The sequence below is a fragment of the Rhagoletis zephyria genome, unplaced genomic scaffold (assembly GCF_001687245.7).
Source record: "Rhagoletis zephyria isolate East Lansing unplaced genomic scaffold, Rhagoletis_zephyria_1.1 Rzeph_scaffold_02027, whole genome shotgun sequence".
Lineage (NCBI taxonomy): Eukaryota > Metazoa > Arthropoda > Insecta > Diptera > Tephritidae > Rhagoletis > Rhagoletis zephyria.
In genome coordinates this window covers 80,214-93,901 of record NW_016159111.1, presented here as the reverse complement: position 1 = coordinate 93,901, position 13,688 = coordinate 80,214, and the positions used below count along the sequence as shown (strand labels likewise).

General features: G+C 39.4%; 2 protein-coding genes across 2 annotated transcripts; one reads left to right on the top strand and one right to left on the bottom strand.

Moving 5' to 3' along the window:
• The first annotated feature begins 2,385 nt into the window (after positions 1-2,385).
• Positions 2,386-4,732, top strand: Cbs (Cystathionine beta-synthase). The gene is made up of 5 exons (XM_017620052.1): positions 2,386-2,541; positions 2,609-2,715; positions 2,946-3,984; positions 4,052-4,239; positions 4,298-4,732. Exons 1-5 carry the CDS (start codon positions 2,426-2,428, stop codon positions 4,393-4,395), a joined length of 1,548 nt encoding a protein of 515 aa, XP_017475541.1. The 5' UTR covers positions 2,386-2,425; the 3' UTR covers positions 4,396-4,732.
• Positions 4,733-8,532: 3,800 nt separating this feature from the next.
• Stt3A (catalytic subunit 3A of the oligosaccharyltransferase complex) lies at positions 8,533-12,907 on the bottom strand. The gene is made up of 7 exons (XM_017620051.1): positions 12,440-12,907; positions 11,863-12,191; positions 11,331-11,720; positions 10,595-10,882; positions 10,264-10,368; positions 9,827-10,195; positions 8,533-9,638 (listed from the first exon to the last, which is right to left on the bottom strand). Exons 1-7 carry the CDS (start codon positions 12,549-12,551, stop codon positions 9,084-9,086), a joined length of 2,148 nt encoding a protein of 715 aa, XP_017475540.1. The 5' UTR covers positions 12,552-12,907; the 3' UTR covers positions 8,533-9,083.
• Positions 12,908-13,688: the final 781 nt, after the last annotated feature.

The following is a 13,688-nucleotide window of genomic DNA, read 5'->3' as shown; positions in this document are numbered from 1 at the left end:
TCTATGAGTTGAAATTAAAATTGAAATTTCCGCTGATAAAAAGGTACGCAGATAATTTGGCGGCGTTTTTTTTTCAAACGCGTTTTAATAGCAGCGAAATAGAATGACTTCGCGTAAAGGCGCAACGTCAAGTGGTAAGCGTGGATATCCACAACTCACAGCGATTGCTACCCAATAAAACACTGAGTGTATGAATATCAAAATCGAGTAATAAACTAGTAATGGCTTGCTCAAGGCTTTTTTTTTTGTTTTCCCAAAAATTTTACAGATCCCCCACGCTTATTGATACGTTTTTGAGCAATAAACGAGCTAAGGAGTAAAGATGAAGAAAAGCTCAAAAGAGTACTTTCTTTAACCTCCGCTAGTAGCTCAAAGGAGTGTTCGTCCGTAGGAACATGTAATGTTAAAAATGAACATAAAATGCATAAGGCTCGGAGATTTGTGCAGTAATCCATTTATGGCAAAGAAGCGACCTAAGATTAACCTATGGATGGTCCTATTTTTTACTGGGTAACGTGGCTACTACAGTCAAAACTTAATAGTATATTATAACAGGAGCCGGAAGTGCTGGCGATGATCACAGTCATGCTTTCTCTAACAAAACTGCCTTGAAAAATCGACTTAATTAGTATCCGGCGATTGCGAAGCGGGTGTAAAGGATTAGATTGGTACGATAAGCATCCTTTGGACCAGAATGGCCAAGTATCCGACAGATTTCGAATGTAATTCTTCACACTCGCTTGTTATGACAGGGCGAATCGGATTCGATCCGTGCAGATGGCGTCCGTCGGACACCGTAGTAGGCATGATTACCTGGAAGGGGCTTCTGCGAAAGGAATATCATGGCGATCGGTTAAGATTAACAATACTTTACACCTTACAAAAAAAAAAAACAACTTCCCGACGGCTTGATATGAGAAGAGAGCTTAGGAACTCTCATTGGTTACTTGACAGAATGTTGCAAGTTAAAGTGTTCTGGTAAGATGGGTACCTCTAAAGAGATGGATGTCAGGCCTTGTGGTCCGGGGGTAGCTAGTCGAAAAATTGCGGTCGGGAGGTAATCCCAGAAAAAACCAATCCCATTTTTCTAGGCGATGCAAAGTGCTTACCAAACTGTGCATGTGTAAGCGGGGTCGTATGCTACACAGCCTTAATGCGATCTTACATCTGCATCTACCTGAGTTTGGTTTAAAAACTCGATATGGACTGTCATTGTATCAGTACGGCTGAAAGAAGTCGGCTCACGGATTGATGGAAGCTCAGGCCAGAACTCACCATATGCCTTATGTCATTAACTTCTATTCTATTCAGATGTCTGCATACATAAAGGAACAAACGTAGGGACAGCTAAACTATGGCTATAGGCATCTTTTCGGCTACCTGTCCACTACTACGTATGTATGTATTTATGTATATCAAGGGAAAGTTTTGATCATCTAGGAAACGTGAAGGAGCCTCGCTCAAGGATCTACAGAGTTAAAACAAGCCTCAATATTCTCTTAAAATCAGACGGCCCTGAGCGCTTTAGACTCACGCCTAGACAATGCAAAGGCACTTACTGAATAGATTGGTGAATGAGATGGCCCGGAATTATAAAATTCAAATGATATAAGTGTCAGAACATCGGTATATTGAGGGTAATTTCTCTCCCATGACCGCCCGAAACAGACTTTCATCCTGCCAAGCCACCGGGATATCTGACCTTTCTAACAACTCATATAGATGGCTTTAAGTATAAATACTATAGAAAGTCTTACGAGCCACTGTCTAATTGGCTTAAACGCCATAAGTCTAAGTTTGGACGCACAGAACGGCTATCATAGTTGTAGGAACATAGAGGAAAAATGAAATTTAAAAGATCTTTTACATCATTGACCAGTTTTAAGCAGAATAAAATTACGTCCGATTGAAAAACCTTCCTTTTTGATAAGGCCTTGTAGTAACTTCACAGATAGAAATAAGAGCATTGACGAAATCAGCAGGGTGTTGTTTGTACTCTAGTGAGCTAAGGAAGGCGGAGAATCCCTAAGCTCAGTTGGGGTCTCAGCGACCCGGTTTTATAAAATCCTACCATGTCTAGATCAAGGACAAGCAGAGGTCAAATACCCAAAGTCGGATAAGATAATTTGTTGTTCATCCTGGATTCTGAAAGAATACAAAACAGACAAATAAACGGCTTACATAGGTGATTTTACCTAAAAGATATAATCGTATCGGAACATTTAGTTAATTAGAGCATAAAGTTAAGCCTTTGCTGCTGCCAATTAGGAATCGTTATGTGTTAGTCAAAGAAAGTATTGGCCTATAGTTGTAAGTTATTTATTTATTGTTGCTAAATGTAAGGTATTATTATTTTTTGAAATGAAAGCTTTATGAGTCCAATTTAATTAATTGTTATCCATTTTATTTCCACAGGTAATTTGCAATGCCTGCCAATAAACCTTATGAACGCCCAAAGGACTTCATTGATCCTGGGTTGCCATCGAAATGCACTTGGCATTTGGGCACAAAGGAAAAGACGCCACATACCCAACGACCTATGTGAGTCGGATATAATCGTTTTAAATTTTTAAGCTGTTCTATTATTTCTTGATATTTACATTTTCAGCGCTCACCGTCAGAAACTGACGCCAAATATTTTAGAGGTTATTGGCTGCACACCACTGGTCAAACTGAATGCGATACCCAAAGCGGAGGGTATCAAATGTGAAATGTGTAAGTTCCATAGCAGAAACTACATATCGATGATCCTCTGAAGCACAACTCAAAATTGCATATATTTAAATTATATAGCGGATTGGGTTGATAAATAAGCACAGGCAGGGGGCGCTGTTGTGTCATTACAATCGATATGTAGTTTTTCATAAAAACAAAAGAGCGTAAAATTTTAAAATTCCTTTGCACGCATTGCATTAATGACACCTATGTCTTCTCTTCCCACTCAGATGCCAAGTGCGAGTTCCTAAACCCTGGTGGTTCGGTTAAAGACCGCATTGGCTATCGCATGGTTCAAGATGCCGAGGAAAAAGGCTTACTCAAACCCGGCTGCACAATCATCGAACCAACTTCGGGCAATACAGGTATTGGCATTGCCATGGCATCCGCTGTGAAGGGTTACAATTGTGTAATCGTGATGCCGGAGAAAATGTCTAATGAGAAAGTATCTGCACTACGTGCCTTAGGTGCCAAAATCATACGCACACCAACCGAAGCGCCATACGATAGTCCTGAAGGCCTAATATGTGTGGCGCAACGTCTGCAAAAGGAATTACCAAATGCTATTGTTTTGGATCAGTACCGTAATGCTGGCAACCCACTCGCGCACTATGATGGCACTGGCGCCGAAATATTGTGGCAGACAGATAACAAAGTAGATGTGGTAGTCGTATGCGCAGGCACCTGCGGCACAGTCACCGGCATTGGTCGCAAAATCAAGGAGGTATTGCCCAACTGCAAAGTGATTGGCGTCGATCCTTACGGTTCGGCATTGGCGCGTCCTCAAGCACTCAATAAGACGAATGTGAACTTTTATGAAGTTGAGGGTATTGGTTATGATTTCACGCCTACTGTTAATGACTACGACGTTGTGGATTCATGGTTAAAAGTGGATGATAAACAGAGCTTTACGATGGCGAAGCGTTTGAATGCCGAAGAGGCGTTGCTATGCGGGGGTTCGGGTGGTTCCGCCATGTATGCCGCGTTGCAGGTCGCCAAGGAATTGAAGGAGGGACAACGTTGTGTAGTTCTTCTGCCCGATGGTATACGAAATTATATGACGAAATTCGTATCGAATAATTGGATGGAGGCGCGTGACCTCAAACCGGTGGTGAACGAACACAATCACTGGTGGTGGGATACGCCGGTGAGTGCGTTGAACTTGAAGGTACCTGTGGTGCTTAAATCGGATGTGAGCTTTACCAAGGCGATTGAGGCTCTGAAGGAGCACAATGTTGAACAATTGGCGCTCGTCGATGCCGAGGATGGGTAAGCGAGAAATTGGAGCACTTATTTGTCAATAAAACATCACTTAGATTTTTTTATTTCATTTTAGCACACTTTTGGGCGCCTTACTTCAAGAAACCCTACTCAGCCAGGTCGTGAGCATGAATCGTCAACAAGACGAGCCTGCCATCAAGGCAGTGAACAAACGTGTAATACGTTTGCCTTCCACTGCTATATTGGGTAAATTGGCGCGCATTCTAGAAATTGATCCCTGCGTATTAATTGTGGACAATGAAGGTGAGTTTCCCAGCGTCAGTCAAAATTATGATTTAATGCAAATTTATTAATTATGCAGGTGATAAAGAGGTCATCAAAGGACTTGCCACCAAATTAGACGTGCTAGCTTACATTGCTAAGGGTTCTGTTCACACCAATGGCACAAATGGGCAATAAAATCGTTGGGACATGCCTCCATACTTAAAACTTAATAATATTTAATCCGTTCCGACAGATGGTTGGGGCTAATTCAATGAGGTTGGCGCTACTTAAGTCAGATGTTCCTGCAGGGAATCAATTTCCGAACTGTCAGCACTTTTGCTTTTCAAAGTAGGCTAAAGCCAACAAACTCGGCGTAGGCCATGTATTCGAATCGATAGACATTAAATAAATGAAAAATAATTTAGAAAAGAAAATTTAATACAAAGTAAAAACGTTTAAACGGCAGTTGATAAATTAGCTGTTACTTAAGTTTATCCAGATGATAAATTAACTGTTACTTAAGTTTATGTTATATTAAAAAAACCTTTTTCGTTCCGAAAATAAGACTAAAATAAAATTAAAAATTATTCTTTTTATTTAACAAAAAATTAATATTTTTTATTGCTAACTTTAATAGTTAAGAATTATATGAGTGAGTATTTATGTAATGTAAAAATGCTGTGACGTCAGGCTGGAAGCGATTAATAGCGAAGAGGGAGAAATAAAGGGGAATCAGAATATAAATGTATGTATGTATGTACGTACACTCAGGAAGCTTCAAATTGGTGGTCCTAAAATGCGTGTTGAAAAAGTAAAGTCGGAATTTTTAGGCCCGCACCCCTTATATAGACGTCGCTCAAAGCGCTCAAAATTGTCCATGTATTTTATATGGGAGGAAAAAACAAGTTTTCGTAGAAGTGGTATAGAATTCTTGAAAATCAACCATTTTCCCAATAATGGGTAGGTTCAGAATCTGAAAGTGCCCAACGATACCCTTTTTTTACTTAAACACAGTAGCTGTATTTTAAAGGTCCCCCATAAACTTCAGAAAGTGCAATGGGGGACCAATAAAAAATCTTTAGTATTAAAAAAAAATCTTTAGTATTAAAAAAAAAAATCTTTAGTATTAAAAAAAAAAATCTTTAGTATTAAAAAAAAATATTTAGTATTAAATAAACCATTGGGCAATATTATTGCAAGTCTCCTGAAGAGAACCATGGTTTTCCCATCGAAATATATTGAATTCCATCCAATTCCTAAGAAAAGTGGTTTTTTCCCCAATAAAATATATGGAAAACTTTGAGCGCTTAATTGAGCATTATAATTCCGACTTTACTCTTTGGGACCACCCTAACCTACATACACAATACATACGCAAATTAAATTGTTGACGTAGTAACAGGTTTGTTCGTCGAGCAAAAAATTTGTACGAATTTGTACGAATTATCACGATTTTTGCCCAAATCGCNCTTGTATATCCTATTTTTGGCCATCCGAAAGAATTTTAAAAATTCTATAAAAATTTTTTATGTTTGAAATGCAACCGTGGACGCCAGCTGGCAGCGAAACTTGCAAATTCCTGCAAATTTGCGTTCGTGCAGAAATTTGCAAGTTTCTCAACATGAGAGAGAATTTGAGAGAATTTTTTCTTACTCTCTGATATTTTGAGTGTTGGATAATTCTTACTGGATTTTCGACGAACAAACCTAACATTTCTCAAAAGCGTTGCGGAGCTGAAAACCAAACTATTTTTCGGTTTAGAATTTTCTCTTAATTATTCACCGGCATAACGATGCTTCTTCCTAATATAGAATTTTTCCAAAAGTTCGAAAAAACCCCATCTGTAGGCGGTTTTTTCTCTACTGCTACGAGACATTTCTTGTCGCCCATGTTGTTTCTTGGGTTCGCTGAAAGCCGGCCACTTCTTCGGCGACGGTACGTAATGAGCGAGAAATGTGAATGTCGATCAGCTTTAGTCCATTATCGGACGTTTCGTCATACGATGGCAAGACCAAATATCCGATGGGAGGACAGTACTCGGCGTCGAACTTCCTCCTCCACCACAAATCCGGCATCGTATTTGGGCTCCCTAACATGGCAGCTGTAGTAGACGTCGCAAGGCCGCACATATTTTTTGTTTGCTAGTCCGGCGAATTGCAGCTACGTTCTCTCAAATCATAGTTGCTTAAACATTCAGCGTGGTCAACATCAGAAGAAGGTACTCATCCGGGGCTTCGTTTTCCATTCCTCTATAACTTTGTTTTACGTGGTATAAACAGAACCTGGAAGGTGTTTTTGAGTAAGAGTCGATCCTAGGCCAGAGAAATGAAAAGGCGGAGACATACTAAACTGGTACAGTCTGGGTTTCCCTTATCACCTTTGACAACCTTAAGTCACCTGGTTTTGATGGCATGTCGTGCTGAAGGTAAATAAAACATTTTTTGGACGGTGTCGAAGAACCTTTGGTCAGGCTTGAGATTTGAGACCAGCTATGAAACTTTGGCTGTACATATGTAGTTAGCCCGATTGCCACGTATTCTACTCTAGTATAGTGACTTAGAACCACGGCTAAAGCCACAGTATCTATATTAAACGGGCTGCAAAGGAGTATATGTATAGCCGTTAAGGTCGCCATGAACACAACGTCAGGTGGGGATCGGATTTTCTACCGCTGGATTAGGCGATCCAAGAGGAGTCATTAGGGCAATGTGTCAATAGCATTCCCTTTGATGGTAAAACGGCGATCGAAGTTTCGGGCAGGGGGAGTTGTTTGAAAGGTTCTCACAAGAATACCCGTAGTTTTTGGCCCGAAATGGATTTTAACTTTACCCTACAGGCAACAAACTGACTGATGAAATGACGAATTGTTTTTTTTTTAGCGTTCAATACTTACCCTAAAAAACAACCCAGTGCTTGATGAAAAGGTCGGATAATGTGGTGGCGAATTGAGACCATTGCCAGAAAAATTGTTTTCAATCATTTTCATGATAGAAACAAACGCTTCGGATTTTCATTAAACTCTTAAATTATTTCCTTCTCAATCATCACTTGATTTTAGTTAGTTCAGAAAGTCATTCCTCTCCTCATTGTCGTTCTTTTGGGTATGCAGTTACAGTTGCACGGCTATATTCAGTCAGGATTCCTGCGTCCCCGTTCGCGCACTCTGAGCAATGGAATCAACCCATGTGCGAGATACGGTAACCAACTCATGCTGAGCCTTGGTTCACGATGAAAGATAAGCGGGACTCGGAAGAGCCTTTCCGATTTATTCGTTTTAAGGGTTGACTAATGCCACCAGCATTTATTAAGCTTTAGATTCGGCCACAAGCGGGCGTATGTTGTCTAAGCATGTGACTGGGAGTATATAAACGTTAAATATTTTGGCAGACATTCTAAGGTGGTACCGCTGCGGTCGATCTCTTTTTCGATACTCTGTACATACGCTGCACCCTCCGGCGGGCAAAGCCGAACGTCGAGTGGCCAGAAGGCTGCACAAACTGCCAACTCCTAGCGCGCCTTTTGTTTTCACCAGCGGTGAAGATCTGGTAGCCATCTCCGAACTTTCTCGCTTCCTCGCCAAAGCAAGTCAAGAAGCATTTATACCAACTGACGGACGAAGTCCAGAGGTTCACAAAACAACATCTGGACCCGATTGCATACCAACAGGCCTTAAACGGCATTCACAAGTAGTCGGTCTTGACTTACATCGACTCCCGAACTGGGAATGGCGTTTTAGGTATACAGCCACCCGACGGGGACGGGACAGAGCTTTGGCTGTCTCGGGCGAGTCGCATCACAATAGCTCAACCTTGCTTTGGCTACTGCAGCAGGCTAAACACGTACCTGAGAGTGAACGCAGATGTGCTCAATGAGTGGCGGGCATGCGGAGAGTCGCCACATGTCTCTCGGAGCCTCTTCGAATGCCCCCAGAAACCCCACCCAGCTAACGCCTCTGTCCTTATGGACAAACCCAGTGGAAGTAGTACACTTCCTAGACAAGCCGATCCGAGTGGGGTTTACTAGCCGCTACAACAACAAGGGCTATCCGATCTCGGTAGGGCTAAGTAAACCGCTAAACAACAGCATCCAGAGAGACAACCCAATTTTGAAAGCTTAAAAGGTTCGATCATTCCAACCACATAACCGTAAAGAACAAAATCCTCCGGTACAAACCAAAGAATTTACATACAGATGTATATTTAGTCTTAGAAAATTTTTATTTTTTCATTCATTACTTTTCAACATATGCTATTGGTCATTTTTGGACTGCATCTCTTTAGCGCTATTAGTCTTTTCCTATTTGTATTTTAAAAGTTGTGTGTGGTAAATGCAATATGTTACTCAAACAATAATTATTTTAAACTTAAAAGTATATAGAGAGCCGACGACCAAGATAGTGATTGATTGCAGATCTAATATTCATTTGATGCATTATATTGCATTGATAAGTAAAACTTGCGCCGTTTACCTAATAAAATTACAAATAACATCTTGATTAGAAAGCCTTCTTATTAAAAGTCAGATTACTTATAATGTAGGGCAAAACATGCATACTTTATGTTATTTAGAGAACGTACATTAGTAGATGCAATGAATTTATATTTGCACCTTTTTCTATAATTATAATTTCAAGTTTCTGGCGCAAATACATACATGTGTGCATAGTTAAGTTCGACGCAGATTTCATGTTTCGAGAAAAAAAAAAAACAGTACATTCAAGAATAAACAAAGCACCACTTTTAGTAACTTCAATTCCAAAACAATTATACAAAACTATAGCAAGACTCAGATTCTTTTTTGTAATTTCTAAATACTATAAAAGTACGTCACTGGCTAGAGCATTAATTATGTGTTGCTAGAACTTAGCAAAGTAGCTGATGCGTTCATACCCCGCGATTTCGCAAATCTTTCACCTTATAAATGCGCACCAACCAATGTTCTGTGGTGTAGGCTTCCTCCAGAACATCTAGCTCAAAATCTTTATTACCAATTTCGGCAGCGCGTACACGATCGTAACCTGGCGGTTTACCACCTTCAGTGTACACTTGACCAAAGCGATAATAACACATCTTGTACATAAGGCAATTGAGTAGTGTTGGTGAACCCTCCTTGTCGACGCGGAATTCCCCATTGGCGGCATAATAATCACGTTCTTTGATGTGTGCACCGCGATCTGTACTACCACCTATGCGCACCATCCACAAGAATTTGTTTATGTCGTCAGATGAATAACCAGTTAGACCACCAAAGATAACAAGCACATAATCGACGTCTAATTCACGCATGATTTCATATGCTTTTTCCTCAGATGAAGCCATCGCTTGGCCAACACGAGATATATGGGTGTTATTCCAGGTATTGTTATCTACTAGAATTGTACGATTAGCCATTGCCGTTATTTGATAGCCATAATCCCACCAAGACATTACTCGTGCATCCTGTACGAAAAAACAAATGAAATTTAGCGCCATAGTAGAACAAATAGTAAAACTAATTTATATAAACACGCAGTCAGCTAGTTAATAGTACTCATTTGGGTTTCATACTCTTCCTATCAAGAATTTCAAGTGTTCATCATGCGAAAGCTTCAATGGACAAATAAAACCAACTCATCGGTTCAACTCACCTCTGGTGTGTTCATCTGCAGCCAATAGTATGCCTCTCTAAAATCATCAAAAATAATGCGACCACCATCGTGTGAACGTGCACTAAGTACAATGCTTGGGGAAGAGTATGCTTCTGATGTTACCCAAGTGCAGTGGAATGTGTAAACAATGAGCATAAACGTAATTATGCCAACAAAGCCGACTGCAACTTCACTCTTTACACCACTACTCTGCTGTTCTAGTTTTTTATATTGACGCTTACTTTCAATGGGCTTAGAGGACCCTGCGTCAATACATTTTATGTACTTGGATAACAGATGCGACGTGGCAATACCAGACAGAACGCACATAACCGGCGCTAATACAAGCATTAAACGAACCATCACACCCTGCAGGATAGTAATAGGCACTATGTTTATATATTCAATGAAAAATTTAAAGTACTACAAATCATTACCGCAAAATAAATACTTGTAACGCCATACAGTATGATGAAGATATTGGAATCGGTTAATTTGGAGAAGCAAAAGTACAAGCCAGCTGGGAATAGGAATACCAATATCTGAAAGTAAGAAAATTAATCAAATTAAAATTTACACAGTAAGCAGTAATTTTTTTTTTAGTTAAATTTCAGCGATCAAAGCGTGAAGTAATCAATATGTGATAAACAGCCGCAAATCAGTGGAAAATCAACTGCGGCACGTTTACGGACATTAAAGCGCACTCATCCATATAATTGTCATCAGTTTAAATCTGATAATTTTTACGTCCAAATTACGTGTACGTACCTGTAAATCAAAGTAGAACGACGACCATGACGTGGGCTGATGCTCCGATACAGATGCGATGATTGGAATGTGATTCTTCGCATATGAAGGATCGAGCAATGAATAGAAACGACCAGTCCAAGGTGATACTTTGCCAGTGAGCGTCAATACAGTGCCAATTAAAAACGCCGTTGTGAGTATAGTAGATACTAACGCTTTAAACAGTACTTCGAAATTTTCTTTGGAAAGCCTCGCTCGTAGACAATCAACAAAAGCGTGTATTTGACAGAGTCCAAAAGTGCCAAGTGCCTGGGACGTGACAAAAAAAAAAGGAAAATTAATATTTATTGTCTGTACCTATAAGGATATAAAACGATAATTTTTTTTCAGCTTTGTGTTTGGTATTCATGTAAGTTTCATACTCTTCCTATCAAGAAATCACTGTAATCATCACGGATGTATGTACATATCGCTCATTTGCTGCTATAGTGTCATCATCCAAAAAATCAAAGCTCCAGAGAAACTTTCATATATTTTCATATACTGACAAAGCAAAAATGAACACATATTTCGTTATGGTGAGCAGCTCAGTTACAGCTATGAAATTTTTACACAACATAGAACAACAGGTAGCGATATCTGCATAGGTACTTAGCCCGATTTGGTATTATTTTGGATAACGACACTCTTGCAAAAAATCTATGATATATATTTACCTGAAAAAAATCAAATATTTATTACAGATATTTCGACTCACCAACATATGCTCGGAACTTTGTATTGGCTGAAAGCCGACAAAAGAAATCTGCATCGACAGAATAGTGCCTACACAATAGAGAGTACTGTAGGCAACATAGATGCGATGCGAAAAGCGACCAGTGATCATCAGAGCCAACACGTGCAGTGGTATCAAATTGATCAGGAACACATAACCACCCCATGAGGAAACCATGTAAAAGTATGCCAACGCGGACATTGAAGACCAAAAGATGGCGCCACTTTTTACTGCCTTGATCCACAAGTAGTAGGTTAGTAGCATGCAGAAGATGGCGATGCCCTCATTATCATAAGATCCAGCTACAGAACGAGAAATATAACCGGGCACAATCGAGATGAGCGCAGCAGCCACTAAGCCAGCTCCAGTGCTCTGCAAGGGAAAAATGCATTATAATTGTTGAGAAAATATCATAAAAATAAGCGTAAGAATTAATGAAAAAATGCAAGATCTAACACCACGTGTACTCAATTACACATAACCTCTATCTTTAAGCAAATCTTTATATACTTACGTGAATTTCCTTTGTAAGCGCATAGGTGACCAACGTGGTCAATGAGGAGAAAAATGGCGCCAGGAACACACAAACATTCCTTATCTCAATGGTAATATTCAATAACCACATGAGTCTGTAGAGCGCTGCAGCTGTCACCATCAGTCCAGGATAAATGGTGCCGCCAATAATGCGACCCAGTGGATACCAAGCGCGATCATCGAACCAATTGTGAAATTTGTAGAATCCTTGTTCAGCAAGAAACCGCGTAGTGCGGTAATTAAAGTACGGATCGAATTCATGGATTACACTTTCAAAACGGAGCACGGAAAACAAACGCGTGGCGAACGCTGCAAAGAATATTTTAAAATGAACGAGTTCATAATGAGCAAAGCACCATCGCACAATTATTTGAGTGATTTAGTATTTGAGTGAGAATAGCCGGAGCTATCAAAATTGAGTGAAACTGCTCGCGACTGGATTTATATATTTTCGTAAAATTTTTCTAATTAATATCTACATATTTATAATTAAATACATATACAAGTTAAAATAAAGTATATTCCCACATCATAAGCTTCATTTTAAATAAACTTACAGAGCACAGCCGCCAAAATCAACACTGCCAATTTAACGAGATGTTCCTGCTTTTCCCAAGCCAACGCTATCTTTGATCGGCTGCCAGCCAAATAAGCTGTGTCCAAGGTCATACTTTTAACAACTTTTCAAGAAACCACTACCTTTTATAATCCGTATTTATACAAGTGCTCCAACGCAAAATATGATACAGCTCAGCACAAAAAAGCCGGCTAGCGACGCAGCGTCGTCGTTGCCGCAAAGAAAATTTTAAACACAACTATCCACTAAGAAAAGTAATTTAAGTTACACTGGTAACATATCCCGTCTAAATTTCACTAAAACTAAAAAAAATTTACGATATTTTATTGCTAAAATTGTGTTAAATATTTTATTTGAAAAATCTGATGTACGTGTCCGTGGCAAAAACGCCCAAGAAATTTGTTAAATGACACAACCGGCTAAAATGTCAAACGCGGCTGTGTTTATCGAGGTGCTGCCAGATAAATAAATCCGTTATCAAGTGCAAAAAAAAATATTTCGGAATCGATTAACATTTTAATCGAGCTAACGATATTTGGTGTTTACACCATGGTGTAATGAACTGAAGGCGGCGCATTCCCGAAACCGCTACTTTGGTTTTGCCGACTTTGACGTTTATGGCAATACGTAAACAAACTTTTTGTTTAGAAACAAGTGCAAACGATTGCAAACGTATTGTGTACTTTCAAGGTGAAAATCGAAGTAATTCGTGCGTTCTAAAGTAAAAAAACGTTTTATTTGTAATAAAAACTTTATAAAAATGTGGTGTCATGTGTTGAATTGCAGCAGCCGCAGGGGTAAAGCCCCCCAAGTGCAGTTTTTTCATTTTTTTTTTATTATCACTTTTTCGGCACCTGCAATACAAAAACAAAAATTCTAAATAGTTAATTAATAAGACCAATTCTTTTGAACACATTTCAAGAGTGGTTGTATATTTTTTGTTAACGCTGTGCTTAATTTGCTATATTCAAAGATGGCTTGATAAATTGGTGAGTCGTGAAGAAAACACGTTTTCTGACTGCAAATTCACACCTGTCAATTCATTGTTCTTCGCCATATTCTTTGTTTACCCATTGCCACAAATGTCATTCTGCGGGAATGCGCAATCTTGTATTCTATCGTTCTTGGTACTACACCTTGTATAATTAGCGACAGAACGATACGAGTACCGAGTACAGAATGTAGATACTTTTCATGAGTACTGAGTAGTATCGAGGACTCGATACTTT